The 14,908-nt window shown below is 53.8% G+C and overlaps 1 protein-coding gene across 1 annotated transcript; it reads left to right on the top strand.

Annotated features, from left to right (window-relative positions):
* The first annotated feature begins 6,138 nt into the window (after positions 1–6,138).
* Positions 6,139–14,623, top strand: LOC102936138 (glycosylated lysosomal membrane protein). Its single transcript, XM_037882782.2, has 6 exons — positions 6,139–6,320; positions 8,793–9,050; positions 9,643–9,831; positions 11,116–11,334; positions 12,219–12,496; positions 12,999–14,623. Exons 1-6 carry the CDS (start codon positions 6,228–6,230, stop codon positions 13,165–13,167), a joined length of 1,206 nt encoding a protein of 401 aa, XP_037738710.1. The 5' UTR covers positions 6,139–6,227; the 3' UTR covers positions 13,168–14,623.
* Positions 14,624–14,908: the final 285 nt, after the last annotated feature.

The following is a 14,908-nucleotide window of genomic DNA, read 5'->3' as shown; positions in this document are numbered from 1 at the left end:
GGGTGTTCGGTTAGCCATTTCCAGAGTGGGGACAACTGGTCCCAGGCAGGCCTCTTTCAGAAATCCTGTGTCTCATCCCTTAGCATGAAATCCTTCCTAATGTGCTGGTCCGCTGGAATATCCCACTGTGCTGTTTCGTAGGAATGTCTATCATGTCCATTACTAGCAACCATGACTGAAACTATGCCAGTGCTGTCCTAATAAAGGGATAAATCCCCTATGGGGAGTGGAGGAAAAGCAAAACTTGGGGGGGCTTTGGGGGGTCCCTGAGGTTTGGGGGCTTTAACACCTATTGTGTCCCCCACCACCACCACAAAAAGGGTCTGAAAGAGGCACTAGTATATATGGTCTTTACGAGCAGCACTGAGGACATCATGTCTATTTCAAAACCACCAATGACCATGGCTCTTGTGTTGGCAATTCAGAGCTGGTCAGGCAAACTGAATTCAGTGCTCACCAGGGCTGAGGTTCATCGCGGGAGGGCAGAAATCTTGAGTTGCTTTTGCCCATTCTCAGTTGGTTCTATCTCCCAGACTGTCAGTTCCCCCATGTTTGATTAAGTCCTGGGCCCCCTCCCTCATCTGAGGGGTAGGCCTTCTGTTAGATTAGTGGCTAGTGCCCACCAAGTAAGTAGGCTGGCATCTTTCACTGGCACTAAATAAAATTTAAAATCGTAAGGTTAGGATTTGGATGTCCAGTGTCTTTAAATTAAATGGGAATTGGGTTTCTAACTCCCCATGGAACCTGGAAATCTCAACCCACATATATTTTCTTCTCCCCCCACCCCCACAAAAAAAAGTATGTTAAAATGGAGTTAGGGCTGAGGATAAGTATCAGGGTAAAGGACCTCACAGGCATATCATCATTAGCCCAAGCCAAGCATTGTAAACCTAGGAAATTGAGGATTAAGGTTAAACTGAAATTTGAACGTTTTATGGTAAAGACACTCAAATAACCTTAACTCTGCCCTGCAGTGACCTTCTGCAGTAACTACTGTACAGTTAATACTGTTCCTTCAGGGTGTCACGACAGGGCAGTGTTATGATCGTTTAACTGAATACTGTGATACCTAGAACGTATTTAGATTCGTCCTCCTTTGACTCCTGTGGTTTAAGTAACTTCACGGTGCAGATCCAAAAGCTGGTAAGGAAGAATTCTGCCCCATCGGCTTCCACTCACCTATCACTTCATCGCCCTGAGACTCTGGGTTTGAGCGGTGCCCTGAGCTGCACATCTTTGAACGGAGAGATCATTCTGCTCGTTTACCCTGCATGTGAACACCAAAGCTTGGCTACTAAAATAGTGCTGGGGCTAGCTGGTAGATTTAACTCTGCCTTGTCTGAATGCTGGAGGTGGGGCTGTTCAAGATTTGGGAGCTCCCTTCTCCTACTTGCACTAAAATGGATTAGTCCAAGGGGAATTAATTACCTGCCGCCTGTGGTGTAAATAGTTAACAAAGTGGATGTGTAATACCTGAAACTTCAAATAGCCACCTTAGGTTGGTGCTTTTACTTGAACAAGCTCCTGTTTCTGCTTGTGTGACACTGATGCAAATCCACCACTATGGAGGCCGGGGGTGTGGCTAGCATTTTAGAGCAAAGGGCTCCTGAAATCAGGGCGGCTGGGTTCTAGTCCCAACTCTGCCAGAGACTTGTGACCTTGGGTAAGTCCCTTCACTTTTCTGTGTCTCAGTTTCTCCTTGGGGTAATACTTCCATGGTAGTAGAGGTTCTGAGGCTTTATATATTCCCTCTAGTGTGCTCTGAAATCCTCCAGTGGGAGGTATACGTGTATCATAAAGGAGCAGCAATCCACAGGCAGGGACTAAGAATTCCATGCTAGCAACCACATCGATCCATGTATCTCACACTGGCTTCGGAACGGCATGTGCTAGGCTTCACTGCTTCCCTTGAACCACCCACTGACGCGCTCCCTGTGCTATGTGCCCATGCCATGGCTGTGATCTGTGCCCTCTCCTCGTTACCCACAATTTACACGGTCTCAGGAAACTATTTTCAAATCAGGAGGAGGTGTATTTCCTGCTAGGGTGGGTATGTATTTAATGCTTGCTGGGTGGTTTACTCCATTTCAGGCAACCTGATGGGGTCTGTGCTTCCTTAGCTACCATGTTTAATGTGTCAACCTGTTCCTGGATCATTCTGTGCCAATACAAATGGATTTAAAGCAGACTGGGCCTGATGGCCGATTGCTGGGTCCCATGTTTAGGGATTTGACACCGTATATCTCTAAACCACAGGAGGGTCCAGAATATCCCAGGTGGATTTCCCACCTGCAAGGTGAGCCTCAGTCCCCCAGCTATTTATCCATTGCGTGCCTCATACCCACTTCCAAATCTAATTCCCATCTCTCTGTGGGCTTGCTCCACCCAGACCTCTGACTTCTTTCTGCCTCCCCTGGATCTCAAATCCACGTTCACACACCCTTTGCACGGTTGCAGGGTGCTCTTGTGCTTTCCCATCCATCTAATCCTCCCCTTCTCCTTCCAAGACTGACTCCCTTCCCTTCTTTAAATTTCACCTTAAAACCCTCCCTTTCTCCTTCACTTACAGCCAAAGTCTCAAGCAGCATGTGTGAGTGTGCCTGAAGCATGTCAAGAGAAAAGGGATTGCATTGTCAGAAGTGTTAGTATGTTCTCTCTCTCTCCCGCCTTTGGACAGGGCACACAAACTCCAAGTTAAAGGCAGCAGGGGCAGAGGAGGCTGCTCAGGGCTAAAACTGTCTTTTTTTTCCCATTGACTCATAGACTTTAAAGCCAGAAGGGACCATCGCGTTCATCTAATCTGACCTGCTGTACGTTGCAGGCCACAGAACATCACCCAACCACTCCTGTAAAAGACCCCTAAGCTCTGGCTCAGTTACTGACATCTTCAAATCATGATTTAAAGACTTCAAGTTACACAGCATTCACCATTTACACTAGTTTAAATGTACAAGTGACCCGGGCCCCATGCTGCAGAGAAACCCCAGGGGCTCTGCCAGTCTGACCCAGGGGAAAATTCCTTCCCCCCCTCTCCCTCCCCTCCCCTGCAAATCTGGTGACCAGTTAGACCCTGAGCATGTGGTCAAGACCCACCAGCCAGACACTTGGAAAACAATTCTCTGTTGCAACTCAGAGGCCTCCCCAGCTAGCGTCCCCTCTCCGGCCATTGGAGATAGTTGCTGCTGGCAGCCGCAGATCGGCTACGTACCATTGTAAGCAGCCTCCTCCTACCATCCCCGCCATAAACTTATCACGCTCAGTCTTGAAGCCAGTTGGGTTTTCTGCCCCCACTGCTCTCCCTGGGAGGCTGCTCCAGAACTTCACTCCTCTGATGGTTAGAAACCTTCATCTAAGGTCAAGCCTAAACTTCTTGATGGCCGGTTTATAGCCGTTTGTTCTTGTGTCCACACTGGTCTTAAATAACTCCCCTCTCTCCTTGCTATTTATCCCTCTGACGTATTTATAGACAGTAATCAGATCTCCCCTCAGCCGCCTTTTGGTCAGGCTAAACAAGCCACGCTCTTTGAGTCTCCTCTCATAAGGCAGGTTTTCCATCCCTTGGATCATAAAATCATAGAATATCAGGGTTGGAAGGGACCCCAGAAGGTCATCTAGTCCAACCCCCTGCTCGAAGCAGGACCAATTCCCAGTTAAATCATCCCAGCCAGGGCTTTGTCAAGCCTGACCTTAAAAACCTCTAAGGAAGGAGATTCTACCACCTCCCTAGGTAACGCATTCCAGTGTTTCACCACCCTCTTAGTGAAAAAGTTTTTCCTAATATCCAATCTAAACCTCCCCCATTGCAACTTGAGACCATTACTCCTCGTTCTGTCATCTGCTACCATTGAGAACAGTCTAGAGCCATCCTCTTTGGAACCCCCTTTCAGGTAGTTGAAAGCAGCTATCAAATCCCCCCTCATTCTTCTCTTCTGCAGACTAAACAATCCCAGCTCCCTCAGCCTCTCCTCATAAGTCATGTGCTCTAGACCCCTAATCATTTTTGTTGCCCTTCGCTGGACTCTCTCCAATTTATCCACATCCTTCTTGTAGTGTGGGGCCCAAAACTGGACACAGTACTCCAGATGAGGCCTCACCAGTGTCGAATAGAGGGGAACGATCACGTCCCTCGATCTGCTCGCTATGCCCCTACTTATACATCCCAAAATGCCATTGGCCTTTTTGGCAACAAGGGCACACTGCTGACTCATATCCAGCTTCTCGTCCACTGTCACCCCTAGGTCCTTTTCCGCAGATCATCCTGCTCCAGTTTGAATTCATCTTTCTTAAACATGGGAGACCAGAACTGTGCACGCTATTCCAGATGAGGTCTCCTCAGGGCCTTGTTTAATGGTACTAACACTTCCCTGTCTCTACTGGAAATACCTCGCCTGATGCATCCTGGGACTGTAGTAGCCCTTTTCACAGCCGCATCACATTGGTGGCTTACAGTCATTCTGTGATCAACCTGTACACTCACGTTTTTCTCCTCCACTGTTGCCTCCAGCTGTTAAGTCCCCAGCTTATAGCAAAAATTCTTGTTGTTAGTTCCTAGGGCATGTCATTGCACTATTAAATTTCACCCCATTCCTATTACTCTAGTTTTCAAGGTCATCCAGATCGTCTCAAGTACCTCAGGATCTGGGCCAAAGTTCCTGCAACCAGAACGTAGGCCTTACCTACACATGTTGCTTAGTGCATGAAGGGACGGCGCTCAGATACTGTGGGGATGATGAGTGTGGTATAAGAACCTCTGTAGAATAGAGCAGACATAAGTTGCACCCATTTAACTATAATTTCAAAAACGATGTAGCTAAACCAATACAAACGCCCATGTGGACACGCTTAAGTCAGTTTACAGCTCACTAAGAACAGTTTAGCTTGCATTAGTTTCAGTAAAATCAGGGCCACTTCTGTGTGTAGACAAAATGGTGTTGTCCGTGCATGAAGCTGAATGGAATAGTCCTCACATGCCCGTAGAGAAGCTGATCTACAGAGACTCCTTTGCTGTTATGCCTTGACAATGAATAGGTGGCTGGTGGGCTGAGACCACTGTCCAACACTGTGACCTTGTCTCATTGTTTCCTTGTGCTCCCCTGCCTGGCTGTATTTACCTGGGGTCTCTTGCCTTATACTTAGATTGGAAGCTCTGTGGGTGGGGACCATTTTTTTGTGTTTGTACAGAACTTTGCGCCATGGGGTAGGCTCCTAAGCACTGCTGCAATGCCAATAATACATAATAATCGGTCATGGTAATGGGAAACCATTGAAAGGGGAGATGTAGGAAGTTAGAGAGAATAAGTCCCCCCCTTTCCCCCAATAAAGGTTGTATTAAATGCTTCACAGCTCACCCTCGATTTGTGTTGCAGCTACGGCGTTTCTGCCGTGGAAATCTTAACAGAACGGAGGCATGGCAGCAAGGTCAGTGTGCGTGTCTTTTGCCACCCGTACATGGTACAGCTGTGGTGTTCCATCCCAGAGGTGGCTGCATTTCAGAGGTGGGGGGAAGGATCCTTGCAGATATACAGCGTCTGTCTACGTTGCACACTACGCCCGGGCTCTGCCTCAGGTTTGAGCCATAGCTCCCCCGCCCTTCCTTCTGCAAACAAATCAGTCTGACTCCAATCAGCAAGGACTCATGGCCTGGGGCCTGGGACCCTGCTGGGGAGGGGGGTTAGAGCCCGAGTCCTGCTGCGGCTCGGATCCGAGCCCGCTCATTCTGCAGCCTGGATGCAGCTCAAGCGGCGGACCTGCGTCAGGAGGTCTGCGTAGTGCAGTGTGGATGCAGTAGCACGGTCAGGAGAGCCAGGCCCAGCCCAGGTTGACAGTGCAGTGCGGATGCTCAAGCGTGGTCTTGGAAACACCCAGTCCACGAGCTCGGGTCCCCAGACCCGGACTTACGATGCAGCGTCGACATCCTCTCGTAGGCCTAGATCTTGGGCCTTGTGGGAGGCAGGCTGGCTGTGGACCAAGCCCAGGCTCAGGGCCCCAGCGAGCTGGATCCACGCGCTTGGGGGTGGCAGATGTCGACTAAACACCAGACCGTTAACTTTATGCGAGTGAGCGGGGAGAACAGCCTCATTTGGGCTACACCCCCCCCCCTCCTCCTCTTCTCCCCCCTCCCCTCTTTTCAGGCGGCGGCTCCTTTAAGAGAAGGCAGCCCTGCCCCCTGAAGGAGGGACGAGCCGGGCGGGCGCACGTGAGGCGAGAGTTGCAACACAGTAACCAACATGCCGGGGGGAGGCCGCCTGCTGCTCCCCGGCCTGTGGCTGCTGGCGGGTCTCTCTTGCCTGCTGGCGGCCGCGGGGGGCGATCGGAGGCAGGTGAGCGGAGCGGACCCGGGGGCTCGGCTCCTTGGCCGCCGAAGCGGATTTAGTGGCTGTAGCCGCGTCTGGTGTCGGGCCCCGGGGACATCCCTGCAAAGAGGGGAGCGATCAGCCTGGGGGGCTCTGCAGCCAGGGACTGGGGCTGGGCGGTGGTTTTGTTTTTGTGGGTGGCTCATTGGATTCGTGCCATTAGCTCTACCTGCGTCCCCCCCACCCCCCGCGCTCTTCCCCCGGTGTTTCTCCCTGTGCAAGTCTGCGACCGCCCGGCCTTCCCTCTGGCTGACTTTGGGGTTCGCTGCGGCCTCTGCCGAGTCCTGGAAGGGGAACAGGCCCTGGGGAGGAAGCCGGGGTGGAGGGCGAGCGCTGGCTCTCCAGGAAGCTGGCTTCTTACCCTGGCCCACCGGCTCCTAATGGTCCTTCCCTACAGCTGGGCCAGAGACAAGCCCAGGAGTGAAATAAACCAGAGGCCTGTAGCTTGGAAGCCCCAAATAAGCAGCTTGAAGAAATGGGGGTTGGGGGGGGCAGAATCTCCCACATGCTGAAGCTTGGATCTGGGCTCAATACCCGTCTCGGGCTCTGAGGGGTCCAGTAGCCTTGGGGGGGGGGGCCTTTCTGTGAACTGGGGTCTGGCCCAGTGTGGGGGGCTGGGGGGCTCAGAACCCTGCTAATGGCACCACATGGGGGCCTGCCCAGTAATGGGGAGACTCTGCAGAGAAAGGGCAGGGAATGCCTGGCTCAGGCAGACACCTGTCGGCCCTCTAGGAGGGTCCCAGCAGATCAGTATGGCAGTGAGTGCTGGGGGGACTTTGTCCTGCAAGTATCTGGTCTGTGGCTGGAGGGGAGGTCGTCTGTTCTGGGGGCATATTCGTTCCTGTGTGTAGTTAATGAATAACACGCACCCTGGTGATGGCCAGCTATCCGCCCTCTCTTCTCAGCACCCTCCTAGTTGTCAGCAGCCGTCTGCTCTCCCCAGCAGGCCTCTTACTCCTGACTCATGGGGGAATGACACTTGCTTAGAGAGTTTCTGGCTTTCCCTGACCTGCTCTTTCAAAGCAGGAAGTGGAACTGCTGAGCTGGTTCCTTTCTAAGCCTGCAGGCTCCGGCCTTGCAACTGTGGGGCATCTGCTTCTGCAAAGCGCTCTGGCTCCTTGGGACTTTACTTTTTAGTTTGATCAAGCTTGGAAGAAGGGAAACCTCTTCAATCTGCTTTACTTAATCCTGCCTTGGGGGGTGGGGAGGAACTAGATCACCCCTTGAGATCCCTTCCCGCCTTACATTTCTGTGGGTCTAGGAAACACTGGGTTTCTCCCAAAATAACTGTTCGTTAGAGGTGCGATTTATTTTAACTTCTTTGATTTTCTTTTTTTAAAGCAATATAGTTATACCAGTACAACCCTCCCAGTGTGGCTGCAGTTATGGTGTACAGTTGTGTACTGGTGTAAAGGTGCCTTGTACTGGTATGACTTATTTTCCCTTCTCCTAGAGGAATAGCTATACATAATCCCATTTATGCTGCTTCCACACTTGTATGGCTTCAGCTATCCTGGGATACAACTTCTTTGTGGGTTTTGACAAGGCTTCATGATATGCCTGGGGAGTGTGGGTTTGTCTGTCCCGTGTAATCCGAGCATTGAAGCAAGGCCAGCGGCAAACCTCTCGATTCTTCTCCCATTTCCCCTGCATCAGAAAGAAACTGAAAATCGATGTCCTTCCCTTCCCTTGGTGGTTGACATTCTGCTCCTTTTGGTCAGACACTTTGGCCGAAGTGAAGCACACAACAAAACCAGAGGCTGCTCAGTGATGGGAACTCTGTGTAGATGGCTTGGGTGATTCGACGGGTCTCTTCCACCTCTTAACATCTGGAGCCTTGTGTGCCAGACTGACGATATCTGGGGCAAACCTGATGGAATTAGGAGAAACCTTCTTGAACTGGGTTTAGTACCTGTGGGGTCCACTGTATTCAAAATGCAGTTGTGTGTGTTATGGTGGAATTGTACCTCACTCCTGTAGGAGGAGCAGGAGTGAAGCCCTCTCTGCCGGGGAAGGATGGCCTAGTGGTTAGGGAGCAAGCCTCAGGTCTCCCAAGCCTGGGTGCAATTCCCAACTCTGCCCCAGACTCCTTGTGTGAGATCAGGCAAGCCACTGAGACTTGCTGGGCCTCAGTTTCCCCCTGTCTGAATACTTCGCTACCCCACAGGCGGTGTGTGAGACTGAAGACCGCAAAGGTTTTCTCATGCCTAGATGCTGTGGTAACGGGTCCCAGACAGGTCGCTAAGATGTTGTATGGCAGCTTAATGGGCCCATATAGTGCAGCGCTCCAGATCCCCGGTGGCCCTAAGGAGTCCAAGGCTGTCTAAACTTGTCCTGCCGCTGCCCAGCAGGGCACGTGCTGAGTGGAGTCTAATGAGCTCAGGAACGGTCTGTGTGAGTTAATAACGCCCTGCCCGCTCTCTGCCTCCCACCGCCCAGGTGACCCTGCAGTACATCCCTGGCTCGAACAGCTCCTCCGCCAGCCTCCTGCATGTGCGGGCTGTGGGCCGGAACGACACCCTGCACTACGTGTGGAGCGGCATCGGGGCGCCCACCGTGCTGCTGGTCTACACCCGGAGCGAGAGCAGCGCCCTGCACGTCAACTGGACCAAGCTCCTCTCGGCCTCCCCCGCCGGGGCCATCTGGATCGAGCCGCCCGGCAGCGTTGTCTACTCCACCGCTGTCGTCTTCACGAAGGTCGGGGTGGCGGTGGGGGGGGAGGCTGGGTCAGAGTCGCAGGGGCCGCCCCAGGAAGGAGCCACCTACTTAGCTCCCGGCACAACTTGTCCTGGAAGGTGGCGTCCAACTCTGCCATGTAGGACATCCGGCTGCCCTCCGTTCGTGCCCATTTGCTGCCTGATTTGGGGGAGTGGGGGGGAGAGCTGTCCCTACGCAGCCTTCTCCAGTGCGCTGTCCCCCATCCGCTTCCCGGGGGGGGGGGGGCGGGGGTGCACCCACCACTTCCTTTGGGGTGGGAACCCTGCTGTGGTTGCAAATTGGGAAACTCTGCTGCCTCTTGGTCTGTGTGCTGTGCCTTGAAATGTCTGGCAGCTCCCTTCCGGGGAGTGGGGGGAACAAGCCCCAGTGAGCATGCTGGTGGGATGAAAGGAGCGGGAGGGATTTGCAATGGAGGGTGCCTCCCTCAGTAGTCAGGTGAAATAGGTGGAACGTGCCTGGTGCCCTGCGTTGCCGAGGGGCTGGGGTCAAGTACGCACGTGCGTGGTGGTGGTGGTGGGTGTTTAAAGTCTCTTCCCGTGCAAATCAAGGCCCCTCTTCCTCCTGCTTCCAGGTGTTCGAGTACAACGGGACCAATGCGTCGGGACTCTCCAAGGGGCAGGAGGAGCCCTTCTACCCCACCTATGACCTGGCTGGCTTCTCCTGGCAGATTGTGAACCAGACGGCCCTCATGGCCAAGTTCCAGGGGATGAACACCGTGGACCCTGGGGGGACCTCCCACAATGGCACCATCTCCTTCCAGGTGAGGCAGCCCTCCCCAGCCTCGCGTCCTTCCCAGGGGAGGGGTCTGTTGCTGCTAGCCGACCAAGGATGTGACCCAATGCCCATTGAAAGTGAAGTGAGGCTTCCCAAGAGCTCTGGATAGGGCCCCTTGGGCCTTCTTGACTCTACCCCCTGTGCCATTGGATATATGCCACACGCTCTCCTGCTCTCTTACCCTCCAGGCACCCCTCTATGCACCTCTCCTGCCTCCCGCTGGGCTGTCCGCTGCCTCTCCTCTGTTGCTGTCCACCCACTCCCTGTCCTGTGCTGGTGCTCTGGTCCCCTTCCCAGCCCTGTTTGCATTCCCCAAACAGCATTCTTCCCCCTACACACCCAGACATATATACCCTTCCCCTCACCTCTTCCTGATCAAGTAGGGGAAAGGGCCTCCTCCCTGAGCTCACAGCAGGGCCATGGTTAGGTGGGGCTGCGTTGGGACCTGCTTCCTGACTACCAGAAGCCACACGCCGACGCCGCCTCCCCCCCCCCCCCCCCTGCATTATATCCCTCTGGGAATAGAACCCCGGAGTCCTGGCTCCCAGACTCCTGCGCTGTAGCGTGAGAGCGTTTCCCAGAGGATGGACCACTCCTCACTGGTTCCCCAGTGGCCCAGCAAGACCCCAAGGTTTCTCTGACCTTCTCCCAGCCTCCAGGACTATTTGGAGGAGGTTCGCAGGGTTCATAGATTAAGGAGAGATGGGGTCATTCTGATCCTCTGGTTGAACCTCCTGTATAACACAGGCCAGAGAACCTTGCCCACCAATTGCTGCATCCAGCCCATAACTTCTGGGGGAGCTAGCATGTCTCCCTAAGAAAGACATCCAGGCTTGACTTAAAGGCTGGAAGAGATGGGGAATCCTCCAGGGCCTTAGGTGCATTGTTATTCCAATGGTAACGCCACTGGGCTGGGTAATCTGGCACAGTTTCATCACTGTAGGCTCCTGGTTGCTGTAGGGCATATGGAGCTATAAGGGGTGTCGTGACGAGTCCCCCATAGCCTTGCTGTAACACTTGTGTTATGGTAGCACTGAAATTGGACCCCCTAGTGCTGCATGCTGAACAGACACGATGCAGCCCCTGTCTGAAAGTTCTGACAACCTGAATGGACAAAGGAGGGTGTGAGGGGAAACTGAGGCATAAAAAGGGGACGTGACTTGCCCAAGCTCACCCAGCAGGTCAGTGACAGCGCTGGGAGCAGACCCCATGAGTTCTGAGTCTTGGCCCGCTAGACTGTGCTATTCCTCTCATATGCCTCCGCCTCCAGGTGACTGCCTACGAGGAGGGTGGCCGGGACAGCCCCCTCCCTCGCCTCCTGCACACCGCCAACAGCTCCAAGGTGGAGTTCATCATGGACAACGTGGCTCCGCGCGGCAACAAGTCTCGCTTCCTGCTGGAAGTGGTCACGGTGGAGGAGAAAGGGGGGCACAAGAGGCTGCAGTCGGTGCGGTCCATTGATGATGAGTACACGCCCACCATCTTTGAGGTGAGGGCTAGGGGGTGCTATGGTGCTGAAAGCCATCTAGCTGCCTAGACAGAGGCTGATTAGGAGCTCAGATACCATGGTAATGGGCACCATGTAGGAGCTGATATAGAATAGAATGGGGAGGGAAGAGGCTGGAGTAGGCGTGAATGTGACCCATGTTGGAGGTGTCCCATTCTAATAGCTGACACATATACTGAGGATAAGAGTCTACTACCAGTGACAGCGAGTGGAGTTCCTCCTTTAGCTCAAGTGGCAGAGGTGTAGGCCCTTGGTGCTACATGTTGCTAGTGACCTGAAGAGGTTGTGATGTTGGCAGGGGAGGACATGCAGGTTTAAGTCCAGCTTGGCTGGAAAACAAAACTTCGTGAGAAACGTTGCTTGTTTGGTTTGGAATTTTGTCTTTGGAGACTTTCCCGGCTGCTATAATTCTTAAGCTTCAAAGGTAAAGGTTAAGGTTAGCAAGGGGCCCTTCGCCTAATATTTGTTCCCACAGTGTTTTGTTTATGGCTTCTACAACCTGTCTGTGCTATTCAGGCTCTTAAGGGAAGTTTCAGCTTGTGGGGGGAAATCCAGGCACGAGAAAGTGAAGTCACTTGCCTGAGTCAGTGCCAGAGCTGGGAAAGGAACCCAGGAGTCCTGGCCCTCCGCTTTGACCAGCAGAATGTGCTCTCCTGGGTTCTGTCCTTGGCACTGGAAGGAATCCTGGTTCTCAGCCCCCCTTGCTCTAATCACTAGATCATGCTCCCTCCCAGTGCTGGGGACAGACCCCAGGAGTCCTTGATCCCAGCTCCCCTGCTCCAGCGTGAGAACAGTTGATCGTCATGCCCTTGTTTCGTCTGCCTTCTTAACGTGTTGCTCTCTCTCCCCTGTCTGGGTGGGGGCAGATGGCCCAGCTGGTGTCCGAGCCCCGCAACGACAGTGTCGGCCCGAGCTTCTTCCAGTGGAAGACGACGGCGTATGGCTCCAGGGATGCCAGCCGGGAGAACGCCATCCGCTGTCGCTACTACCCCCTGCAGACGGCCAACCGGACGCTGCCGGGGCCCAGCATCGCGCATGCCTACTTCGGGGAGGGTCTGGGCCGCAGCCACAGCATCGCCGCCATCAATATCTCCTTCAGCGGCGAGGACGGGGAGGTCTACGCCGAGAAGGGCTACCTGAGCTGGTGAGTGGTACCTTCCTTCTGCTCCCCCTGCCTGCCTGAGTGGTGTCTCCCCGCCCCCCCAGCAGTGCTGTCTTCTACCCACTACCCTGCAGAGTGCTAGGTGCTGCCCATGTGCATGGATGGGTGCAGCCCCTGCCCTGGAGCGCTCCTGGCTGAAGGCCTCTGTTTGACTCTCGTTGCTCCCTGTGATTGGCTGCTGCTGCCCCACTCCCCCTCCCGACAGGCCTGTGGCTTGGAAAGGTCAGTCCCTGAGCCCCATCTCTGCCTGCCCTCCCAGTAGCTTCCTGTGTCCTCCGCCACGGGCTACTTCAAACTCCAACCCACTATCTCTGCACAGAGGGGAAGTGACTGGCCTGCAGTCTCCCAAGTCCAGTGCCTTAGCCCCAAGGCCATCCTCTGTCCCCGTTCCCGGGAGGAAGGAGGCTATGGGATTCGGCTGATTGGCCCAAACAGGCCTCTTCATCGCTGCCTAGCCTCTTCCTTTGCTCCCTGCCTCCACCAGGTCTGCCTTGCTCGGCTTCGGCACGCCCCCGACAGACGCCTTCTCTCCCCTCGTGGTGGCCATCATGGCTGTGGCCCTGGGCACCCCCATGGTGCTGCTGCTGGCGGGGGCCCTTGTGGTGCTGTTCGCACGGAGGAAGCGCCATTCCCAGTACGAGCCCATCAACTGACCGACGTGGGCAGGACTTGGAAACAGCTAGCGCCGGCCCCGGTTCTCTTGCTGGACCCTTGGGCTCTCCCAAGGCTCCTGAAGTGGCTGCTCCTGGGAACTTATTTATTAACTGCCATGGTTATGCATCCTCTTCTCTCTCGCTCTCTCCGTGGTCCTGACCCCTCGTCATTCCAGGCTCAGAGGGGAATAGTGCAATGATCTGCAGTGCAACCTCTGCACCCTGGATCCTGGCTCTTCGGAGCTTGGCATGGTGGGGTGGGAAGGAGACCTGCCCTGTATTCATAACTGTTCGGCTGTCTGATGCCTTGAGGATGGACTGATCCATTTCTCCCTTACTGCTTCTAAAAGTCTTTTAGAAGCAGTATCTGGCACTGAGGTTCTCCAGAGGGGCTCTAGAATACATTCCAGGGCAGGGCTGGGATCCAGCAGGCCCTGCCAGAGAAATGTGTCTCTTGGGAGGGGGGGGTCAGAAGCATTAGCAGTTTCTAGTCCAGTGTCTAGCTTCTCCCTTCACTCCACCCATCAGCGCACCTGACCCGGCATTCACAAATGCAGAACCTTCCCATAGGGCGCTTTGCAAGGTGCTACCCAGCTTCTGGTTTTTAATCACTGCTCTTGTTTTAAACCAGCCAGCGAGGGATTGTGGCTCGGGGGGGCGGGGCCAGTTGTGTTCACCACTGGGAGAAATGATCTTCTGTCTCCTTAAAAAGGAGAAACCACTAGTCGTCTTCTCCCACAAGGAGACATCAGGGGCTGGGTCACAGAAGGCAACACGCCTTTGCTGTATAAATCACCAGCTTGTGAGCTGATCAGCAACCTACTTACACCCCCCATGCCACCCACTTGAGTGTTCGTAAAGTCCCCGATTCCCTGGAGGGAGAAGCTGGTGTCTCACAGCTCTAACACTCGGCCGTATGCTCACCAGTGAGGCAATCTGCTGCCCGTGAATTCGAACGGTATCTGGGACGGCGAAAAGGTTGCCTTTCGCCAATAGGGCGGAGGCTTTTCAGAACGAGCTAATGACTTTGGGGTGCGTCAGTGTTAGGTGTCCAACGTGAGCCCCCTCAAAAGGGGCCAGATCTTTATTTCTTTTGTCAGCGGGTTGGTGCTTGGCCCTGCCTGCAAAACGGGGCCTCTTCTGAGGTACCTCAAGTTGGGACTGGTGATTTTTTTTGGGGGGGGCACCCTTTTGAAAATCTTGGCCTGAAAGGTCTAATTCTGAGTGTCCAGCACTCCCCCAGCTTGCAAGTTCCAGATCCCACTGCTGTTACACCCTTGCTCTCACTGCTGAGTTTGCTCAGAGGAGCCAGCTCTGAATGTTACTTGAAATCTCACCCAGCGCCTCACTGTGCTCTATTTAATTCACTCTGTGTTGTGTGAGGTGGTGGCAGGTTTTCTTCAGATGTTTCTATCTTTGATCTGCCTTTTGGACCAATTAAAGAATATTTTTAAGACCTCTGTGCCTTTCGGTGGTTTTGTACATCTGTAGGGCCAGGCTGCTGGTACACGTATATTCGAGTGGTGCCTGGGACCCTGGGCTAGCTGCTGTATGAACACCGAAGTAGACAAATCCCTGCCCCACGGATTGAAATAAATTGTCATGTGTCCTGCTCGACCAGGACAAACCATTGGGGGCAGCAAGACCCAGTGGTCAAAGGGCATTCCAGCTTCGTTGCAGGAACGTCCACCTGGGATAATTGTGAAGATAGTAAAAATTATTAAAAGGGAGTAAGTCTTCA

This window comes from Chelonia mydas, chromosome 24 (assembly GCF_015237465.2).
Source record: "Chelonia mydas isolate rCheMyd1 chromosome 24, rCheMyd1.pri.v2, whole genome shotgun sequence".
Lineage (NCBI taxonomy): Eukaryota > Metazoa > Chordata > Testudines > Cheloniidae > Chelonia > Chelonia mydas.
This window is presented reverse-complemented; position numbering and strand designations above follow the sequence as displayed.